The 24465-nt window shown below is 41.4% G+C and overlaps 1 protein-coding gene across 1 annotated transcript in view; it reads left to right on the plus strand.

The window, feature by feature from the left end:
* Positions 1-24465, plus strand: part of slc2a9l2 (solute carrier family 2 member 9, like 2) — a 201274-nt gene that overhangs the window by 43402 nt on the left and 133407 nt on the right. Inside the window, exons 5-6 of the mRNA XM_024401572.1 lie at positions 8707-8831; positions 9513-9658. Coding sequence (XP_024257340.1) covers positions 8707-8831; positions 9513-9658 — 271 coding nt within the window. The remainder of the gene's footprint in view (positions 1-8706; positions 8832-9512; positions 9659-24465) is intronic.

The following is a 24465-nucleotide window of genomic DNA, read 5'->3' on the forward strand; positions in this document are numbered from 1 at the left end:
TCAATGACTCAGTCATGCAGGACATACTGCTCACCCGGGACCAGGCCCTAAGCCCCGACACTCAGAAGAGGAAAAGACGGTGCTATAGAGGCCGACGTGGGGGGCACCTTGCTGAAACTATGGCAACCAGTGAATAAACCGCCTCTACCCTCTCTTCAGTTGGGGAATCACTGGAGAACTAGATTAGCTCCATTCGAGACTATCCTACCAATGGCACCTGAAGAACTGTAATATACAATGCTTCACAGAGTCTTGGCTGAATAAGGACATGGTGAAATATAAATCAAGCGTTTTTTTCCTGTGCATCGGAATGACAGAATGGCAGCGTCTCGTAGACTCAAGGGCAGGGGTGTGTCTCTTTGTTAAAAACAACTGGTGCACAATCTATATTAAATAAGTTTACCCAAAATCCAGAAACCCCCAAGTGATTCCATATATTGAAACTAGTTTAGTGGAGTTTGCGCTCTCTCTCCCTGATGTGCAGTACTGAAACAGCTGCAAAAATGGGTAATGTGACTCGTGACGTTGCTGGATGCAGGCCTCTCTGCTTTGTTGCCAGTGAATTCATGATTTAGAAATCTCCGATGTGTGGATAAATGTGTTTTATTGAAGCGTATGGCCGAATGAGCTATTTCTGTCAAGTTCAATCAGTTTTGAATCAGGAAATGTGGGAACATTTGTGATTATTTTATCATTATTTCATGTAGCCAGCTGCCACAGCAGCGGAGATGGGTAACAACTGCGCATGTGCTCTCTCAGGGAATCCCTGCTACTTCAAAACTGCAAGTTATGCCCTTATTCACAGATGCATGTTTTTTTTGGCGGAGAAGTGAAGACAGCATTACATAATAATTATACAAAGTAAACAAGAACCTGCTAATATGTCTGACAATTAAATAATCGCGAGGGATGAAAAATAACTACCGGAGGGGGCACCGATGGAGTTGTCGAACCATATTTATTTAAGCCTGAGGATTTGGACAAAGAATTGAGGCAAATTGACCTTCAGATGGCCGCTGCCCTCTAGCCACCAGTAGCCGCAGCAGTAGCTAGACCACAGCCCCAGCCCACCCCTGGATCAACACAGACTGGTGGTGCAGTTGTGGCAATTGCGTTCTTATTCCGCGATTGGGGAATGTTTGTGCTGCAGAGAATTTGAATGTGTGACTACAATTCTTACAGAAATAGAGGCACGTAATGATGATGAGGAGCAGTTAGTTTACTTTTGCAACAAACCCATTAGTGGGTTTATGTTTTCACATTAGCCCATAACACTATTTAGCCTACAGTATGTTTGTTTATTTATCACGTTTTGGGGATAATATTCTGCAATGTAAATTGACTCAATGTCTATTGTCTCTTAACTGTCATAAATACATGGAGCACATATGCTAACCTGTAGAGCTCCTAGGCCTATATGTCTACATGATATGGTGCAATGGTAATAACACAATAAGAACACCTTGAACGTCAAGAATCAGGCTACCTACCTCTGCACGCTTGCTTTGTCGCTTTCTCTTCTCAAATATGTCTTTGTATTGTGTGGCACTGCGCTAGTTCCAGTCCATGGAAATACAGTAGCAACAGCTGTATCTTTCGGTTGTCTGTCCCCATCGTTTCAGATCGCATATCTCGTTCATATGCGTGGTTGCTGAAGTGCTTGCTACACACATGCAGCGAAGCTAGGATGGCTGCAGGAGTATACCAGTAAGATATGAGTTAAAGTTAGAAAATAAGTAGGGTATCATCTACCCTCTAAAAATCCGTTCAATTAACCCAAACATACTATACTAGGATTTTTTTGTTCTTCTATTAAGCAAAATGCAGATTCATCTACACAAGCTCTTACTCAAGGGCAGATTGCAACATAATGTTTTTTGGGCTGAAAAGTAATTTTCTTTCTCTGAGGTCTGGACCAATTCCACTCTTCGAGATCTAATTTCGGTGAAAGTATGATGAGTTCGCAAGGTTGGGGATTGTTGTGCTCAGTGTCATTTAGTCAGTGCCTGGACTGCAGTGTCAATGCCCCTGCTACCCTCTTTTACCTCATTCCAAAGAATCCATTTACTTAACTGTCCTTGACTTGAGGTTCATAGATGTTGAATTGAATGCATTAAAACCGTGGGATTACACCTTTTTGAGAATGTCCAACTGCAATTACATCCTTTTGAGAGCAAAAGAAAGAAAGGTTGAGATTGTGAACCTATCCAGATGAGATTTAGCATGCCTCGTACCAAAGGGTGGATGAGAGCCTTGTGGAAAATCCTTTTCTGTAATACAAGTCGTGACCATAGTCATGGAGAGATGTATATTTATTTTGTATTTTCTATGTGTGTGTGTGGGGTGGGGGGGGGGTGTTTGAACGGTCTCATCTGGATAGGTTCCCAATCTCAACCTTTCTTTCTGTGTGTGTACACACACACACACACACACACACACACACACACACACACACACAAAGAAAGGTTGAGATTGGGAACCTATCCAGATGAGACCGTTCAAACGTTTTGGGTCACTTGGAAATGTCCATGTTTTTGAAAGAAAAGCAAAACATGTTGTCCTTTAAAATGACATCAAATTGATCAGAAATACAGTGTAGCCATTGTTAATGTTGTAAATGACTATTGTAGCTGGAAACTGTTGAATGTTTTACATTTTTAAAAATTTAATATCTACATAGGCGCACAGAGACCCATATCAGCAACCGTCACTCCTGTGTTCCAATGGCACGTTGTGTTAGCTAATCCAAGTTTGTAATTTTAAAAGGCTAATTGATCATTAGAAAACCATTTTGTAATTATTTTAGCACAGCTGAAAACTGTTGTTCTGAATGAAGAAGCAATAAAACTGGCCTTCTTTAGACTAGTTGAGCATCATCATTTGTGGGTTCGATTACAGGCTCAAAATGGCCAGAAACAAAGAACTTTCTTCTGAAACTCGTCAGTCTATTCTTTTTTCTGAGGAAATGAAGGCTATTCCATGCAAGAAATTGCCTAGAAACTGAAGATCTCGTACAACGCTGTGTACTACTCCCTTCACAGAACAGTGCAAACTGGATCTAACCAGAATAGAACGAGGAGTGGGATGCCCCAGTGCACAGTTGGGCAAGAGGACAAGTACACTAGAGTGTCTAGTTTGAGAAACAGATGCCTCACAAATCCTCAACTGGCAGCTTAATTAAATAGTAAAACACCAGTCTCAATGTTAACAGTGAAGAGGCGACTCCGGGATGCTGGCCTTCTAGGCAGAGTTGCTCTGTCCAGTGTCTGTGTTCTTTTTGCCCATCTTAATCTTAATTATTTTTATTAGCCAGTCTGAGATATGGCTTTTTCTTTGCAACTCTGCCTAGAAGGCCAGCATCCCAGAGTCGCCTCTTCACTGTTGATGTTGAAGCTGGTGTTTTGCGGGTATTATTTAATGAAGTGGCCAGTTGAGGACTTGTGAGGCATCTCTTTCTCAAACTAGACACTAGAATGTAGCAGACAGTTGAATTTGGGCATGCATTTCATCCGGACGTGAAAATTCTGCCCCCTGTCACCAAGAAGTTAACTGACTTGCCTAGTTAAATAAATGTCATAGTTTTGAAGTCTTCACTATTATTCTAAAATTTATAAAATAGTAGAAATAAAGAAAAAACCTGGAATGAGTAGGTGTGTCCAAGCTTTTGACTAGTATTGTAAGTAGCCTAGTGGTTAGAACGTTGGGCCAGTAACTGAAAGGTTGCGAAATCAAATCCCCGAGCTGACAAGGTACAAATCTGTTCTTCTGTCCCTGAAAAGGCAGTTAATCCACTTTTCCTAGGCCGACATTGTGAATTAGAAAAAATATATGTATACATACACTATATGACCATAAGTATTTGGACACCTGCTCATCAAACATATAATTTCAAAATCATGGGCATTAATATGGAGTTGGTTCCCCCTTTGCTGCTATAACAACCTCCACTCTTCTGTGAAGGCTTTCCACTAGACGTTGGAACATTGCTGAGGAGACTTGCTTCCATTCAGCCACAAGAGCATTAGTGAGGTCGGGCACTGATTTTGGGCGATTAAGCCTGGCTCGCAGTCCTTCTCCACCAAAATGTACAGTTGTCACTATGCATTCGGGCAGAAAGCGTTCTCCTGCCTCCGCCAAAGCCAGATTTGTCTGTCGGACTGCCAGATGGTGAAGCGTGATTCATCACTCACTGCTCCAGAGCAAGGGTTGTGGCTTAAATAGCCAAATCCGCTAATTTGAAGGGGTGTCCACGTACTTTTGTGTATATATAGTGTACCTGCTTACACTTGTCACTGACAGCAATAAAGTTATTGCATATTGTTTTCCTACCTATAGTATCCAGCTTTTCCTGGTGGATAATATCAGATAGGCAGCAACATGGTTTAATCTGCTTTGTCATTGTTTTGTGCAGCCACATCTTTAACCTCCTGAGGGCACTAAAGCTCCTTTCTGCTTCAGAGGACAGGTATGATAAGGAGCAACCTGACCAGAGCTTCAATATCTGTGAATTAGCCACAAACGTCTTCTGGCAGTCCTCTTAGAATTTGTGCTGCATGTGCACTAGAACTGAGTGAGCAGTTGAGTAAAAACATGGGCAGTTGCACTAACTTCTGACTCTATTGTAGATATACACCCAGTCTGTTCAGTGTCCCACTTTAAAACATACTGTAGTATTCACTGTAGTGTTTTTGCTGACTAATGTCTACAAAAACACTACAGTGAATACTGTAGTATGTACTGTAGTGTACTGTATTATAGTGTAGTATTTGCAGTTAACTGTGGTATAAATACTGTAGTAAAAGAAAAGTAGTGTACATATACTAAACTCAGCAAAAAAAGAAACATCCTCTCACTGTCAACTGTGTTTATATTCAGAAAACTTAACATGTGTAAATATTTGTATGAATATAGCAAGATTCAACAACTGAGACCTAAACTGAACAAGTTCCACAGACATGTGACTAACAGAAATTGAATAATGTGTCCCTGAACAAAGGGGGGGTCAAAATCAAAAGTAACAGTCAGTATCTGGTGTGGCCACCAGCTGCATTAAGTACTGCAGTGAATCAAACCCACAGCCCTGACATTGCAAGCACCATGTTCTAACAACTGAGCCACACTGGAGTTGCTTACCAAGAAGTCAGTAAATGTTCCTGAGTTGCCGAGTTACAGTTTTTATTAAAATCTACTTAAATTATTTTGGTCAAGACTTTAAAATGATTGTCTAGCGATGATCAACAAACAATTTGACAGAGCTTGAAGAGTTTTGAAAAGAATAATGGGCCAATGTTGCACAATCCAGGTGTGGGAAGCTCTTAGAGACTTACCCATAGAGATGCACAGATGTAATCACTGCCAAAGATGATTGTAACATGTATTGACTGAGGGGGTTAAATACTTATCTAATCAAAATATATTTGTTCTTATATTTTTCATATATCTTTTGCAAATGTTTTTCTGGCACATTGACAGAATATTTTGTGTTGACAAAAAAGGACAATAAAATCAATTTTTATCCTACTTTGTAACACAACAGCATTTGAAAAGGTCAAGGCGTACTTTCTGAAGGCACTGTATGTATAGCTACTGTAGCTAGCTTACTACATAGCACCAGTCTATTAGGATTTTAAAAGTGTTGGTAGCTAGCTAGCTATGTAGCCCTTCATTAATTTACTTACAGTTCTCTGCACTCCCACTAAAAATATAATCATGCACTTTTCTTCTCTTTGGTGTTGGCACCTCCATTAAGGGCACTAGCTACTTCTTCACTAGGGTGAACACTGACTGAGTGCTGCTCATTTGAAACTGCAGATCCACAAACTGTGCTAGCTTTGGTGCTACCTTAGCTAGCTAGCTAACCTTAGCCTTGCTAAAATTGCCAACCTTGCATTGCATCAGTCGGTATAAAACTATTAATACACAATATTACTTAATCACCAATAGTTCACTAGTTACACAACAACATAGGAGTACATTTATAATATGTTCATAAACTTTTACTTGTTTTAAACTTTCAAAACATTATTACACTGAGAAAATAAAACATTAAGAACACCTGCTCTTTCCATGATAAACTGACCAGATGAATCCAGGTGAAAGCTATAATCCGTTATTGATGTCACTTGTTAAATTCACTTCAATAGTGTAGATGGGGAGGAGACAGGTTAAATAATGATTTTTAAGCATTGATAAAATTGAGACATTGATTGTGTGTGTGTGTGCCATTCAGAGAGTGAATGGGCAAGACAAAATATTTAAATTCTTATGGCTGCAGGGGCAGTATTGAGTAGCTTGGATGAAAGGTGCCCAGAGGTGCACAGAGTAAACGGCCTGCTCCTCAGTCCCAGTTGCTAATATATGCATATTATTATTAGTATTGGATAGAAAACACTCTGAAGTTTCTGAAACTGTTTGAATGATGTCTGTGAGTATAACAGAACTCACATGGCAGGCTTAAACCTGAGAAGAAATCCAAACAGGAAGTGGGAAATCTGAGGTTGGTTGATTTTCAACCCAGCCCCTATTGAATACACAGTGGGATATTGGTTATGTTGCACTTCCTAAGGCTTCCTCTACATGTCAACGGTCTTTGGAAACTTGTTTGAGGATTCTACTGTGAAGTGGGGGCTCATTAGGGCTGTTTGAGCCAGGTGTCTGGCAGATTGCCACAGGCTCTGAGGCACGGTCACGAGAGAGTTAGCTCTCGTTCCATTGTTTTTCTACAGACATAGGAATTCTCTGGTTGGAATATTATTGAAGTTTTATGTTAAAAACATCCTAAAGATTGGTTCCATACATCGTTTGACATGATTCTACGGACAGTAACGGAACGTTTTGACATTTTGTCTGCAACTAGGGAACACTCTTCATGACTTTGGATTTGTTTACCAAAAGTGCTAACAAAAGTAGCTCTTTGGACATAAATGATGGACATTATCAAACTAAATCAAACATTTAATGTGGAACTGGGATTCCTGGGAGTGCATTCTGATGAAGATCATCAAAGGTATGTGAATATTTATAATGCTATTTGTGACTAATGTTGACTACCCAATATGACGGATATCTTTTTGGCTGCTTTGTTGTCTGATAGCTGTACTCAGATTATTGCATGGTTTGCTTTTCCCGTAAAGCTTTTTTGAAATCTGACACAGCGGTTGCATTAAGGAGAAGTGTATCTATATTTCCATGTCAAACAGTTGTATTTTCATCGACATTTATAATGATTATTTCTGTAAAATGATGTGGCTCTCTGCAATATCACCGGATGTTTTTGGAACTAGTGAACATAACGCGCCAATGTAAACTGAGATTTTTTGATATAAATATGCACTTTATCGAGCAAAACATATATGTATTGTGTAACATGAAGTCCTATGAGTGTCATCTGATGAAGATCATCAAAGGTTAGTGATTAATTTTAGCTCTATTTGTGCTTTTTGTGACTCCTCTCTTTGGCTGGAAAAATGACTGAATTTTTCTGTGACTTGGCGGTGAACTAACATAATCGTTTGTGGTGCTTTCACTGTAAAGCCTATTTGAAATCTGACACTTTGGTGGTATTAACAACAAGATTACCTTTAAAATGGTATAAGATACATGTCTGTTTGAGGAATTTTAATTATGAGATTTCTGTTTGAATTTGGCGCTCTGCACTTTCACTGGCTGTTGTCATATCAATCCCGTTAACGGCAAAAAGGGGGGGAGCAACTCAATATTAGGAAGGTGTTCCTAATGTTTGGTATACTCAGTGTACATTGGAGCGCTGGTGAATATAAGGGAAAGGGGGATACCTAGTCAGTTGTCCAACTGAATCTCAGTATTCAACTGAAATGAGTCTTCCACATTTATCCCAAGCCCTCTGAATCAGAGGTGCAGGGGGCTGCCATAATCGACATCCACAGTGCCCAGGAGCAGGGGGTTAACTGCCTTGCTCAAGGGCAGAATGACAGATTTTTACATTGTCAGCTTGTGGACTCAATCCAACAACCTTCCAGTTACTGGCCCAACACACTAACCACTAGGCTACCTAGCTACCTCTCCTCAGCAAACACTACAAAGAGAAAGAGAGTGCGTATAGTGCAAGCTGTTGAACTGAAGAAATATATCACAGACCAATAAAAATGGAAAGAGAGGAGAAATTGCGCATTGCTCCATTCTCCTTACAAGCCGTGCTCAACTCCTTTTCTCTTTACCAGGAACGGGCAGCTGCCTCTGGGGATCGGGAGCAACCAACGGTGTATTTGTGATTGGGGGATCACTGTGTTGCAAAACCACATAAAGCCAATAGCTGCTTGGCGCTTTTACAGTGGGAATTTGTCTTCACAATCAATCATACTCATCATGGTATATTGGAGGGGGGGGGGTCATGATGCACCCCCCAAGTTACATGCCTAAATATGATAAAGTAGTCAATTCATTAAAGCTACAATCTGGATTCGTTTCTAAGCTGTTTTCAATCAATGTCCAAGGACATCAAGCTCAGTGAGCTGTAAGGTTTGAAGCTAGTGTACAGGCTGTCTCACTAATTGACTTATGGAAAGAAGATTTATTCATTAGTTCACCCAGTCCTTTTATCCTCTATCATAAGAAATACTGTTTCAATATTGCAAAAGTGCTCTGTAGAAAATTCTACCTGTGGCTATTCTGAACTCCTCCCTTCTTCCTGTTCTCGATCTTTCCCCCTCTGTCTCTCTCTATGTTTAGGAAGGGCACCTTGCTCTTGAATAACGGCTTTGCAGTGATAGCTGCTCTTTTGTTAGCCCTGGGGGAGAAGGCTCGATCTTTCGAGATGCTCATCATCGGTCGTTTCGTCATGGGGGTGGACTCTGGTGAGTGCTCTTTCTGCTAGGCTGGAGAAATCTGACCATTATCCCCCAACTATCTAAAAATAGTCTCAACCAGGAGATTCTCAAGACTCTTAGATGACTCACCAAGGACAGACTATTACACAATTACAGTAAGTATATAGAACAAGCTGAGTGATTACATCAGTGCCAATAGCCCAATACAATTGTTTCATTAGGGTGTGTTCTCATCCATATACACACATTACCCCATATTGACAAAGTGAAAACATGTTTTTAGACATTTTTGCAAATATACAGAAATATATAATTAACGTAAGTATTCATAAGTATGAGATATTTCTGTATTTCATTTTCAATATGTTATTATTTAAAAAAAATCTGTTTGAATTCAGGCTGTAACACAACATATTTTATTAAAACACTATTCCTCTCATGGGCATTGTGAAACCACACAATCTTTGCTCTACACTTGATTTCAAATAATTTTTACTTTGCGATTCGATTGAAATTCATGTGAAGGAGGTTTTGAATATACAGCATGGCTAAATGACTAGGGCAGTTTTGTATTTGTACTATTCAGGCGTGTTTACACGGTGAGGTTTTCAACTCACAACAATTTATCACTTTTAAAGAGTAAATCCTATGCAGTCCATATTGAACATAATATCCATCGATGTTGTACTTGTTGGCTTGTGTTTCCAGGTATTGCTCTCAGTGCCCTGCCCATGTATCTGGGCGAGATATCCCCCAGACACATGAGAGGCTCCATTGGCCAATTCAACTCCATCCTCATCTGTCTGGGGGTGTTCACTGGACAAGTCCTGGGACTTCCTGAACTTCTGGGCCAGGTTAGTACTGTTGGTGACGGATTCCACGATACAGTGCTCATATTAGGACGGTAATTGTGATTCTGTCCTGATGTGGATACCATACTGAAGAGTTTAGTGAGTGTCAAATCCAAACTTGAGATATGAGAGCAAAACTTGAACTGTCATGGCAAATCTCATGTTTTATCTCTACATCATGCATGCTTTAGTATTTCAAGTCAGGAAGTGGATGTCAAATTAGTAAGCCTCCCCAACCACATTTACCCTACCGTGGCCAGTGACACTCCAGCCCAGCAGACCTGGGTGAAATACGTATGTGAAATAGTTCTACTTTCAAATACTTGAGAGATTCACTTGATTTAGCTTGCCCGGTACAGTGAAATCAATGGAATAGACACAAATGTCCAGCCTGCATCTCGGTCAAGCTTAATAAAGGACACCTCATTATTTGTGAGTATTTGACATCATGTGTTATACCCTAGTCGGCTGTCCGATCATGTACTTCATCATATTTCCAATCCACGTTCTGAAGATAGGTGTAAAATGTCCCACTCAACAATTCTCAATCAACCCTGATTCACTAATGTGATTCTTTCTTTCGCTGCATTTAAAATGAATATGGTTAGCTTTGCCCCAAGGAAAATTAATCTGCCAAATTCTGCCAGGTTATCTGTAGGATTGCACAACAGAGTGTCTTACAACCCAAAATAGTGTATTGATAATGGCCATGGCTAATGACAGCTTGCACCTCTCAGTTGCACAAGCCTTTCCCTTGTGTTGCTTTCTATCTGGCTATTGGCTTGTGATTATTTCTGTCATTCTATCTAGCTCATTTCTCTTGCGTGGTATAAATACAGTAAATGTCTGGATCCTTTTACTCTCTTCCAGTATCAAAGAGTGCTGCAGGTGAAACACCCCACTTTATCTGAGCTGCATTAGTATACACATAAAAAGTCCCAATGCAAAGTTACACGTCACTTTTCTATTTTTGGAGTTATTACATAAACCTGATCAGAATGCCCAAGTCATGTCGGAAAATGTTTTTCCGGCGTGTGATGTAAGATGGGATATTCCCTATACTGTAAACTCCAACAGAAAAAACGTCAAATGTATAAGTTCAAATTTAACCAAATTGTTTGCACTCATGACTACTGGTTTCGTGGGTTATTGTCTATGTCTAGTTGCCTGTGTCTGCATTGTTTATATACTGTATGTGTGTGTGTGTATATATATACATATATATATATATATATATATATATGTATGTATGTGTATATATGTATGTAAATGTAAAAGATTATTCCTGGGTCATTTTCAGTCTGCTATGGCATTAATATATCAAAGGCGTTGTTAAGCAACGCGCTTGGCATGCCAGATATTACTTTTTAATTTATTTGGACTGGCTGATCTCATCCATCATTCCACCGCTGTGACAACCTTTATAAAAATAGTTACATGCATATGTAAAACACAGTCAATGTAATACAGGATTATTTTATCCTTTGCCAAAAACGTTGCTTCTCTTGTCATTTTTGACTCCATCCTATTTGTTAGCATTTCTACATGGCTTTCATTAGATATTCAGATATTCAGAGTCCTATGGTCCCTTGAGACCCCTTTGATGGGAGGTGGCCTCTAAAGTCAATTTCTCTCTGTGTGCACTTATACGCTTTGACAAATTACTATCACAGTAACCTTTACGTCTGTTCACTGACCTTCTCCCAGCATGGAAACGTGTTTATTTCAGCGTAGCAACTGTAAACAAGCATTTCATTGAATACCCTTCAGAGAGACAGGTTCATCAACATGCCTTGAACGTTTACAGTAAATCAAATCATCACAGGAATGTTGGCCCATGTTGACTCTAATGGTTCCTACAGTTGTGACAAGTTGGCTGGATGTCTTTTGGGTGGTGGACCATTCTTGATACACATGTGAACCTTGATCGTGAAAAGCCCAGCAGCAAACTTGTGCGTCTGGAAACTACTACCATACTTCGTCCAAAAGCACTTAAATCTTTTGTCTTGCTGAATGTCAGACAGTTGATGTATCAATTTTCTCAAACTTTTCTCCTCCCCTTCATCTCCACTGATTTTAAGTGGATTTATCAAGTGACATCAATAAGGGATCATACCTTTCACTTGGATTCACCTGGTCAGTCTGTCATGAAAAGAGCAGTTCATGTTTTGAACACTCAGTGTATATCACTAGTGTGATCTGCTATCGATGTTGCGATCCTGAAATATAGGGATGCCATAGCTGCTAGGAATAGCCTCTCAAGGAAAATGTATCTCAGTGCATGTGTGTCTGCATGAATAATAAAGTGAATGCCTGTATGCATGTGTTAAATGTATGTGCTTAGGTGTGCTCAATGTGGTTACTGTGTGTGTGGGTGCTTCAAAGGTCCAATGCAGAGATCTTTATCTCAATATCAAATCATTTCTGCTTCTGGGTAACAATTAAGTTTTGATTGAAAATAGTCAAAAATCTTGAAAAAATGCTTTTAAGCCATTTTTTATATTTTTTATTTCACATTTATTTAACCAGGTAGGCCAGTTGAGAACAAGTTCTCATTTACAGCTGCGACAACACAGAGTTACACATGGGATATACAAACGTACAGTCAATAACACAATAGAAAGTCTGTGTACATTGTGTGATAATGAATTAAGGTGGTAGGGCAATTAATTGGCCATAGTGGCGAAGTAATTACGATTTAGCAATTAACACTGGAGCAATAGATGTGCAGATGAGGATGTGTAAGTATAAATATTGGTGTGCAAAAGAGCAGAAAAAACAAAAACAAATATGGGGATGAGGTAGGTATTTGGTTGGATGGGCTATTTACAGATGGGCTGTGTACAGCTGCAGCGATTGGTAAGTTGCTCTGACAGCCGATGCTTGAAGTTAGTGAGGGAAATATAAGACTCTAACTTCAGTGATTTTTGCAATTCGTTCCAGTCATTGGCAGCAGAGAACTGGAAGGAAAGGCGGCCAAAGCAGGTGTTGGCTTTGGGGATGACCAGTGAAATATACCTGCTGGAGCGCGTACTACGGGTGGGTGTTGGTATGGTGACCAGTGAGCTGAGATAAGGCGGAGCTTTACCTAGCAGAGAATTATAGATGATCTGGAGGAAGTGGGTTTGGCGACGAATATGTAGCGAGGACCGGCCAACGAGTGCATACAGGTCGCAATGATAGATAGTATATGGTGCTTTGGTGACAAATCGAATGGCACTGTGATAGACTGCGTCCAATTTGCTGAGTTGAGTAATAGCAATTTCTCAAGCAAGAATTTTGCTTGGACTGTCTGGGAGTAAGTCTGGTGATGTTACCAGGCTGGCCAAAACTCCATCCCACCAAAACAGGCTGAAATTTCAGGTCTTTTCAAACAGCTCTTATACTAAAAGAGCATTATCATTTTTCACAATTTTCACAGTATTATTTCAACCTCAAAGTGTGGAAATGTATACACTGCTCAAAAAAATAAAGGAACACTTAAACAACACAATGTAACTCCAAGTCAATCACACTTCTGTGAAATCAAACTGTCCACTTAGGAAGCAACACTGATTGACAATACATTTCACATGCTGTTGTGCAAATGGAATAGACAACAGGTGGAAATTATAGGCAATTAGCAAGACACCCCCAATAAAGGAGTGGTTCTGCAGGTGGGGACCACAGACCACTTCTCAGTTTATATGCTTCCTGGCTGATGTTTTGGTCACTTTTGAATGCTGGCGGTGCTTTCACTCTAGTGGTAGCATGAGACGGAGTCTACAACCCACACAAGTGGCTCAGGTAGTGCAGCTCATCCAGGATGACACATCAATGCGAGCTGTGGCAAGGTTTGCTGTGTCTGTCAGCATAGTGTCCAGAGCATGGAGGCGCTACCAGGAGACAGGCCAGAACATCAGGAGACGTGGAGGAGGCCGTAGGAGGGCAACAACCCAACAGCAGGACCGCTCCCTCCGCCTTTGTGCAAGGAGGAGCAGGAGGAGCACTGCCAGAGCCCTGCAAAATGACCTCCAGCAGGCCACAAATGTGCATGTGCCTGCTCAAACGGTCAGAAACAGACTCCATGAGGGTGGTATGAGGGCCCGAAGTCCACAGGTGGGGGTTGTGCTTACAGCCCAACACCGTGCAGGACGTTTGGCATTTGCCAGAGAACACCAAGATTGGCAAATTCGCCACTGGCGCCCTGTGCTCTTCACAGATGAAAGTAGGCTCACACTGAGCACATGTGACAGACCTGACAGTCTGGAGACGCCGTGGAGAACGTTCTGCTGCCTACAACATCCTCCAGCATGACCGGTTTGGCGGTGGGTCAGTCATGGTGTGGGATGGCATTTCTTTGGGGGCCGAACATCCCTCCATGTGCCCTCCAGAGGTAGCCTGACTGCCATTAGGTACCGAGATGAGATCCTCAGACCCCTTGTGAGACCATATGCTGGTGCGGTTGGCCCTCGGTTCCACCTAATGTAACACAATGCTAGACCTCATGTGGCTGGAGTGTGTCAGCAGTTCCTGCAAGAGGAAGGCATTGATGCTATGGACTGGCCAACCCGTTCCCCAGACCTGAATCCAATTGAGCACATCTGGGACATCATGTCTCGCTCCATCCACCAACACCACGTTGCACCACACTGTCCAGGAGTTGGGGAATGCTTTAGTCCAGGTCTGGGAGGAGATCCCTCAGGAGACCATCCGTCACCTCATCAGGAGCATGCCCAGGTGTTGTAGGGAGGTCATACAGGCACGTGAAGGCCACACACACTACTGAGCCTCATTTTGACATTACATCAAAGTTGGATCAGCCTGTAGTGCGGTTTTCCACTTTAATTTTGAGTGTGACTCCAAATCCAGACCTCCATGGGTTGATAAATTTGATTTCCATTGATAATTTTTGTGTGATTTTGTTGTCAGCACATTCAACTATGTAAAGAAAAAAGTATTTAATAAGAATATTTCATTCATTCAGATCTAGGATGTATTATTTTAGTGTTCCCTTTATTTTTTTGAGCAGCGTATAAAACACAGGGAAAACACCTTTTTGACTACACTGGACCTTTAAGGTTTCCTCATTCAGGGTTTAGAAGGCATTTGAGCAGCCAGCGAAATCACAGTATGCCTACATCTGGATAGTGTGTGTATGAATGTGTGTACATTTAGGTTGTGTGTGCTTGTGAATGAATACCTGGGGCGTTAAGATTCCGAACCGCTGTTCCCTTGCTCCCTCAAACTGAATATACCCTATGAGAAAATGGGTGGATGCAGATTTATTTATTTAACCGTTATTTTATAGGGAGTCGTACTGAGATCAAGGTCTCGTTTACCCTGAATTTCATAAGTTACAGAAAATACACACATCAATATAAATCCAAAATGTAAGTACAACGAAAAACATGGTCATAAAAAGCAAACACATCAATCAATAATAAAGTCCTCAATCAGCTTTCTGAATTGCCCTAGAGGCACCAAAACATACAATTTTAGAAGATGTTGAAAATCATTCCACAAGGTGCAAGAAAACTAAAAGCTAATTTACCAAACTCCGTAGAGTTTGCTAATAATAGGCTAATAAATATAATATAATGATATTATTATTATTAATAATATAATAAAGAGAATGTTGAGTGATGGGAGCTGATCCCACAAGGCAGAGGGAGCTCAAACATCTACTGTTGTTCTGAGATGAACACCGGTTGATTGCAGAGAGAGAAAAATAGAGAGAGATGGGAAACCGTATAAAGAGAGGGGAGAGGAGAGGGATATCAACGGTCTCTAGCTAGAGCAAATGATTGCAGGACTGTAGTTGCAACACTAATTGCAATAGAAATAACAAGCCTTAATTGAGGTTTGTTTCTACTTGACACACACACACGAGGGATGGGTATACAGTACTTGCTAATTGAATGTAACGCCATTAGCAGTTTTAATTGCTTGTTTAATTATTCAGTTGTTGTACATTTGCCGGGGTCATATTATGGCAGACGAGAGTTATGACTACGCATTGTTTTGACTGGAGTGGAGATGACCGGGCAGACAGTCATTTTCTCTCCTAGCGAAATGGTACAAGGGTGACTTCAGAAGAGATTCAATGTATGCTCTCATGGTTCCTGTAATAAATGACGGGTGTCTTAGTACTGGGCTGGAATAAAGATTTGTACATACGGGGGGGGGGTTCCCCTGGAATAGATGAAGAATCACGAAATGACATGAATCTCTCTCCCAGGGCTCTACATCCCTTATGGTTGCACAAGGTTAATATAACGGCAGGATTCACCTCAATAGGGAAAAAATCTGACTTTGCTATCTTGAGTCAACTGTCAATCTCTTCTCCTAAACGAGCAGGGCAAGAAATAGATTGACAAAAATGTTTGACATTTGTTACAGCAAGGGGATGGTGCGGTGATGGGTTTTCTCTCTACCCCAGGGAATCTCCCCATGTAGCATTAGAAACGGTGAGATCGTGGACACATTGGTAAAAAAGTAATCCGTTTCTCCTCTGATGGGGGTTTGAGGAAGGGGGTCACGGGGTTTCTTGGAGCTACAAACGGCACTCCTCTAGGTGAGTTTTTATCTCACAGAAATTGATTTAGTTTGGGAAGCACTATTTATTTGCCGTAGAAACTCAAGGGAAGAAACAAGGTTTAAATAGATGCACTGTCCCTGGGTCTTCGGAGATTACCTCAACACATTTGTTATTCTGATAGTTTGAGAAGCCTCTAGCTAGCTTAAGCTTCCCTGGACCAAAAGCTCAGCACAAGCTCCATAAATATTCTCCACTGACCTATAATGCCCTCAAGATGTACTATACATATGAACAGATATTGTAGCTGATGGGTACTCTTAACAGCAGTAGGCCCTGTATTGTTGACATGTAAAGCCACGGCCACAACTTTGTGAATACTGTGGATGCTAACAGGTCATGTGTCCTCAATTAAAAATAGTCCTACTTGGAGTAATATTGTTGGAACATGTTGTTATAAAAGTCTCAGTAGAATGGAAGTAATGGATGCAGAGCCCGTCATTTAATCGCTATCTGAATTATCTGATTTTGAAAAGGACTCCAAATAACTACTAGTTAAATCCCACCCCTTGTGATATTTGAGAGACTTGATTGGTCACTGTTGGCCAATTTGATATGGCTGGGTGTATGTATCCCATTTAATTACCTTGCGGTTTAAAAGGATTGTGAGTTATCTGTTACAGGGAATATGTTATCTCTTGTGGGTTCCGTAACCACGTCTTTAACAATTCAATAATAATGAGATGGAAGACCGGAATGAATTCAACCATTTACTCTATCTGAATGTGCTGAACTCAACACACACAACTCCCATGATGCTCTGCGGCACAACCCCAATACACAACATCTCCTGCCCACCTATTTAAATTTTCCCCATTATGATCAACAGTAACTGTTCTACAAGTGCAAGTGTCTTTGTGTCCGCCTATCCCTCGTAGGGTAACGGCTGTCAACCTGACTCTCAATAACAATGTCTTTAGACTGTGGCGTTGACACAGGTGTAGGCATGTGAGTAGCTTGTGTCACAGTCTTGTCACACACTTGTGTGGTTGCGGCTGAGTCAGTGTCCTGAGAACGTGTCTGTGAGCCCCTAGGTGACGACTGCTGTGTCAGGGTGACACGCAGTAACATTTCTGGACCACTCAAGACTGGTGGTTCTGTCAGGGTTGCTTTACTCAACAGTAACTGATCTGTATGCCTTTTCCAGATGATGTCCTCTGCAGTCTAGACAGTATAGGACGCAGGACCAGTCTGAGCAATGACTGTAGCAGGAATCCACTTTGGTCCGTTGAGGTAGTTCCTAGTTAAGACAATTTCTCCAGGTTTGAAAGCTCTGTTCTTTGCTCTCAGTTCACGACATTTGACTTGGCTCGCCTGTAGACGTCACACTGTCTCCTTTGCATTCGGAGGTTTGATTAGGTTGAATCTTGAGTGTAGCTCTCTTTTCATGGATAGTGATGCAGGTGGTTGCATGAGGTGCGTTCTTGTAGGATAACTGGAAGCTGTTCAAGCGTTGGTACAGTGTCCATTGACCCGAGATGCATTTGTACGAACCTCTCTGCCCCCTCGTTGTTCGATGGAAGACACGGTTCTGTCCTGATGTGTTGTATGCCATTCACCTGTAGGAACATGCCCATTTCTTGGGACACTAGCTTCGGTACGTTGTCGCTAATGAGTTGGAGTGATGATCCGAACCGACAAAAAAAAGCTTCTTGATGTTCTTCTCTGCAGTAGTCGACCACATGATGGTAACCTCTGGTCGATTGCTATGAGCATCCACGACCACAAGAAACATCCACTACCACGCCTCCTCCGGCCAATCCATGGATGAAGAGGTGCAAGTTGAGGTATGTTGCTAACCTTCTGACATGCAGTTTTTTTGGGTCATTTTTTTCTTAATGCTTCCATCCAATCCAGGCTTTTGTGCGATTATCTTAATGCGAACCATTCTTCAGTGCCTGTGTGTAGCTGTTGCAACACTGGTTTCCTCAGCGACGGAGGAATGATAACTTTCCTCCCCCACAGCAGACCACCAGACTGTACCGACAGCTCAGTTCTCCTGGAAAGCTTCCCGAGCATCTCCTGTGGCTTTACCTCACTTTAGATAACACCAGGTCGCTTCTGGTGTTTCTCCCCACTTGTGTTGAAGTGACTGGCATGTTTTCCCCTTTCGTATGAAGTAGATGTCCACTTGGCATGAGTCTGGTTTAACCACAGGTAATGGTAACCTGGAAAGTCCATCTGTGATGCAGTAGGTGTGTGCTGACAACAACAAAGCCCACCTTTGTATTTTGCTTGCATCAAGTGACGAAATCTCAGTATGTGGTCCAAAGATGCTCGTCAGCAGACGATGATATGTATTTTTAAAATACATTTAAAATATATATTTTTAATTTAACTAGGCAAGTCAGTAAAGAACAAATTCTTATTTACAATGACAGTCTTCCCCTGCCAAACCCGGACGACGCTGGGTCAATTGTGTGCTGCCCTATGGGACTCCCAATCACAACCGGATGTGGTACAGCCTGGATTTGACCCATGGACTGTAGTGACGCCTCTTGCACTGAGATGCAGTGCCTTAGACAGCTGCGCCACTCGGGAGCCCCTTATGTAAGAAGGGTGAACTTCCTCCGAGTTCCATACAGACACCGGTTAACTTCTTGAGAGTGGGGGGCAGGATTTTCGTTTTTGGCTAAAAAATGTACCCATTTGAAACTGCATATTTCTCAGGCCCAGAAACTAGAATATGCATATAATTGTCAGATTAGGTTAGAAAACACTCTAAAGTTTCCAAAACTGTCAAAATATTGTCTGTGAGTTTAACAGAACTGATATTGCAGGCGAAAACCTGAGGAAAATCAAACCAGGAAGTGCTGTTTTTCCTGAAAGCTCTCTGTTCCATTGGATGCCTTGCCTCCATTTAAAGGGATATTAACCAGATTCCTTTTCCTATGGCTTCCTCAAGGTGTCAACAGTCTTTAGACATAGTTTCAGGCTTTTATTTTGAAAAATGAGCGAGAAAGATAACATCGCGTCAGTGGATAGCTGGGTGTTCGCAGAGTTTTGCTTGCGCAACAGAGTGGGGCAGCCATTGTCTCTCCCTCTCCTATTGAAAAAGCGACAGTCCCGGTTGATATATTATCAATTATATATATTATCGATAAACAACCTGAGGATTGATTATAAACAACGTTTGACATGTTTCTGTGGACATTACGGATACTATTTGGAATTTTCGTCTGCGATGTCGTGACTGCTCGAGCCTGTGTATTTCTGAACATAACGTGCCTCTCACGTCTCTCTACTGAGAGAGATGTTCTTACATAAACCCACACACAATCCAAAAACTATACTTAGGACTTCCCTTTCTATCTGCGTAGTTATTTTATGCTTTGTTCAATCCCCTCAATGCGAAAGCGATCAGCTTCCCTTCACCAGAAGGCATGATATGGGACATGACTGCCTGTGGCATTGATGATGTGTCCAGGGTATCCAACTGATGACTGGAGGAATGCAAATTTGTCCTAACAAACACACAGTCCATAGTCCTTCAATCTCTTTAAGGTCCTCTTCGTCTTTTCCAGTAATGAGGATGTCATCTAGGTAGTATTGTACTCCTGGCAATCCTCTCACGATCTGGCCTATCGCTCTCTGGAACATCGCTGGCGCATTCCAAATTGTAGACCACAGTACCTGAAGAGCTCCTTGTGTGTCACAACAGTCAGCAGCTCCTTTGACTTTTTATCCACATACATCTGCAAGTAGGCTTGGCAGGCTTGACCCCCAGGTAAGCCCGTGAAAAGGTAGTCGAATGTGTGGTAGTGGATTCTGCTCAGCGGACAATACAGACTTTAAATATGACTTTAAAGTCTCCACATATCCTGATTCCACCATCCTACTAAAGGACTGGTACGCTGTTAGGCTCCAGTACCTTGTTCTTGACTAAAGCGTCCAAGTAAGCCTCGATATTGTCTTCACTGACATTTTCAACCTTCTCCCTGACCCAGTCTATAATACCTACATGTTTCAAGCAGACCACCATAGTCGCTGTGCCCAAGAACGCCAAAGTAACCTGTCTGAAGGACTATCGCTCTGTAGCACAAATCTGTAGCCATGAAATGCTTTGAAAGGCTGGTCATGGCTTAAATCAACACCATCATCCCAGACAACCTGGGCCCACTTCAATTCGCATACTGCCTCAACAGATCCACAGATGACGCAATCTCTATTCCACGCCACACTACCCTTTCCCATATGGACAAAAGGAACACCTACGTGAGAATGCTGTTCATTGACCACAGCTCAGCGTTCAACACCATAGTGCCCTCCAAGCTCATCACTAAGCTAAGGACCCTGTGATTTAACACCTTCCTCTGCAACTGGATCCTGGACTTCCTGATGGGCCCCTCATGGGTGCGTGCTTAGTCCCTTCCTGTTCTCCCTGTTCACCCACAACTGCGTGATCACGCACAACTCCAACACCATCATTATGTTTGTAGACGACACAACAGGGGTAGGCCTGATCACCGAAGACATTGAGACAACCTACAAGGAGGTCAGAGACCTGGCAGTGTGGTGTCAGGACAACAACCTCTCCCTCAACGTCAGCAAGACAAAGGAGCTGTTTGTGGACTACAGGAAACAGAGGGCCGAGCACGCCCCCATCCACATCAACGGGGCTGTGGTTTCAAGTTCCTCTGTGTCCACATCACTAAGGAATTGACATGGTTCACACACACAAACACAGTCGTGAAGAGGGCACAACAATGTCTCTTCCTCCTCAAGAGGCTGAAAAGACTTGGCATTGGCCATCAGATTCTCAAAAAGTTCTACAGCTGCACAATAAAGAGCCTCTGGACTGGCTGCTTCACTGCTTGGTATGGTAACTGGTTGGCATCTGACCGCAAGGCGCCACAGAGGATAGTGCGTATGGCCCAGTACATCACTGAATGGCTCCCTGCCATTCATACCAGGTGGTGTCAGAGGAAGGCCCTAAAAATTGTCAAGACCAGCCACCCAAGTCATAGACTGTTCTCTCTGCTACCACAAGGCAAGATGTACAGATGCATCATGTCTGGAACCAACAGGAGCCCGAACAGCTTCTACCCCTAAGCCATAAGACTTGGTACCGGTAACCTGTGTATATAGCTAAGTTATTGTTACTCGTTGTGTATTTATTCCTCGTGTTATTATTTTTTTGAAATTTCAATAACAAAAAAATCATCTCCATTGTTAGGAAGGGCCCGTAAGTAAGCATTTCGCTGTTGGTTTACACCTGTTGTTTACGAAGCAGGTAAAAAATAAATAAATACAATTTGACTACTCTAAGTCAATAGCTCGTAGCTATAGTTCGTAGCCCACATTACTAGTCTGTCTCTAATGGTGTCATTTAGAACATCATTCTCTAATATGCTCTAATAGTTTCTTAAAAGCTGTAATACACTATGTAACTTTTTGGGACAACCTGACACAATTGTCATTCTCATTGAAAACAAGTCTAAGAAGTGGTAGATCTCTTCTATGTGCGCTATTTCTATGATTCCCATTTTGAAGTTTAGTTTTTGCGTCTCTTACTTTCGGTTTTGTACACCAAAAGTAAAGCTGAAAATACAATATTTTTGGTTATGGAAAAGATATTTCACTGCGGTTTAGATGGTACAATGATTCTAGCTTGTTTTGTCACAAAAACTGAAATTAGGCGAACTATTAGTATTTTAGCAACCAGGAAATGGCGGAGCAGCAGCAAACATTTTCACTGATTCTCCTTCCTGATTTCATCTGTGGAACCTAAACCTTTCAGCAATAACACGTCACCTGCAAAAATAAAATAGTAAAACTGTTAAGAATATGAGCTCCACTGCTCTATAATTTCATCAAAATGTCCAATGTATCCAATACTTCCAGACCTATTCCGTTTCTCAAAAGGCTCCTGGTTGTCATTTACTTCAATATTGTCCTCAACTACGGCAACATTCTGTTCTGCCACGGCAATATTTTCCTCGGTCACGTGATTTTCATTCACTTCACTCACTGACGTTTCATCCTCAAGTTCGCCCATTTAGCAGTTTTTTTATTCCAAAGTTCGTTTTCACAGTTGAATAAATGTAATTTCCTTTACTCACTGTATATTACTCTTTTTAATCATATTTTTCCTCAGACCTCTGTCTCGAGTCATTTTCTGACATCCATGACGATGCTAACTCTTTCTTAGCTAGCTAGTTCGACTATACACTTGCCTCTGCTAGCAATTCACTGTGTTAAACTTAATCCAGACTGTACCTCAGAAAATAAGTTTTAAACTTGTAAAACCAAACTTCTTCCGGATAGAATAGTTCCTGTGCGTGCAGACTTAACAAAAGATTGACTGTGTCTCGTGCGTTTCATAACCACATCTTCAAATCAATTCAACAACTCCCATGATGCTCTGTGACACAACCCCAACACACAACAGATTATTTTGTTTATATTGTTTTGATTGGAGCATCACTGATGTGGTCCATGCCTCAAACAGACATTTACCGACCAACTCTTCTACCTATTTCCCATTTTGGGTTCTATCCTGCCATGAGAAACTGGCAGAAGGCTGCACAAAACTTCTGATCTGTTCATCCAACCCTCAGGCACCGGAGATCTGTATCGTCCTCCTCTGTAATGAGACGGCATCCACATTCTCACTAGAGATAAAGAGTTGCCGGCAAGAAAAAGCCACTTCGAATATAGATTTTCCATTGCACTCATCTATCATGTATACTGAGTTTGGAGTTTTTTTTCTCCCCAGCCTCAGCCAAATGAATCCCCTTTGGGTCTGGTACTATAGCTTTGTTTTGTTTAAATGAGTAACGATCCAGGTCAGTGGCCTAATTTCCAAACTGAAGTGTGTATTATCAGGGACTCCCATGTGGAGATGGGATCAGGCCCCAGGAGGGAGCCACAGCCGGTGGCTCAGTTGATTTGCTCCAGTTAAAGCTATATCCCTATTAGCCCACACACTGAACCTGGCTCACAGGCTATTTTTAAGTGTTTGAAAGTGAAATTAATATATCTTGAAAGTGAAATTACTATATCTTGGCATGTGTTGCCTGGTCCGTGTAAGTTTGTGTTGACATGTGGATAGTTTGTGTGCTTGAAGGTTTTGACATTCTGGTTTAGAGGACAGATGTCATTGGAACATTTGAGCAGCCAGCGAAATCCCAGTGTCCCTGAATGTTACATCTGGACTGCATTACATCAATGTGAAGGAGACTGACCGTCCATTCTCCACATCCATTCCTGGTTTATTACATAAAAGAGGCCAGCACACAGAGAATAACAAAACAGGTTTCTGCTGCCTTGAACATAAAGTGCTTTTCTAAAAGGCCATATTCTAGGGACATGAACATACTGTATAAAGGAAGTTGATTAAAGAGACATAACAAGATTGAATGTATTTTCAATGCTATTAGCTACAGATCTTAATTTGATCACCATGTTGCAGGAAAATGCAAAACATGTAGTGTATTTAAGGTTTAAAAAGACTTCTAAAATGTGTAATTTCCACTTTTACAATTTTAGACAAAATGTATCAACCCCTCCACATGTCCATTAATTATAATCCATATAATAATTCACATTTCCTGGTGCTGCAGGATTATTTTCCTGCAGTAACAAACTGAAAAAGATCCTATCTGTTAGCTTTTAATGACCCATAAGGAACCTAACACAGATCGGTAAGCTCTCTTGCAGTCAATAAGAGAACCTTATCTTCTTCAGGTGAGCAAGCATGCCTGGCCCCATTAGAGAACCCAACTCACTGTGTATGCCGTTGAGATAATGTAGGACCACATCTGACCCAATCCAACACTTCCCTAACCTTGCTACAGACTGAAAGGCTGGTCTAATGTATTTTTAGTAACATAGCTATATATATTTTGGTCGTGGAAAATAGGTAGACCAAGCATATGTATTAGAGAGGCTTATGAGGTTATAATGAGGGTTTTACACTAAACAACCAGCTTAGTACTGTTCTAGGTGCATAGATGAATAGCTGTATTATACAATGCATCTATCCATGCAATGGGGTCATTCAACAGTCTTAATTTATGCATATCCCTGACCTGTTATTTATTTTTCTAATCTGTGAGGTTAATATGGTCTCTAGATTGTGACCCACGTGTTAGTCGGCTTGACAGAATATTGTTTGATGGTACAATATGTCTGTGTCGGCTAGCTCTCCTTATGATTAATTGAGTGGACTATCTAAGTTAAAGGGGCAATCTGCAGTTGCTACATCCATTTTGGGATTTATGAATGAATT

Source organism: Oncorhynchus tshawytscha, linkage group LG02 (genome assembly GCF_018296145.1).
Source record: "Oncorhynchus tshawytscha isolate Ot180627B linkage group LG02, Otsh_v2.0, whole genome shotgun sequence".
In the NCBI taxonomy this organism is placed as follows: Eukaryota; Metazoa; Chordata; class Actinopteri; order Salmoniformes; family Salmonidae; genus Oncorhynchus; species Oncorhynchus tshawytscha.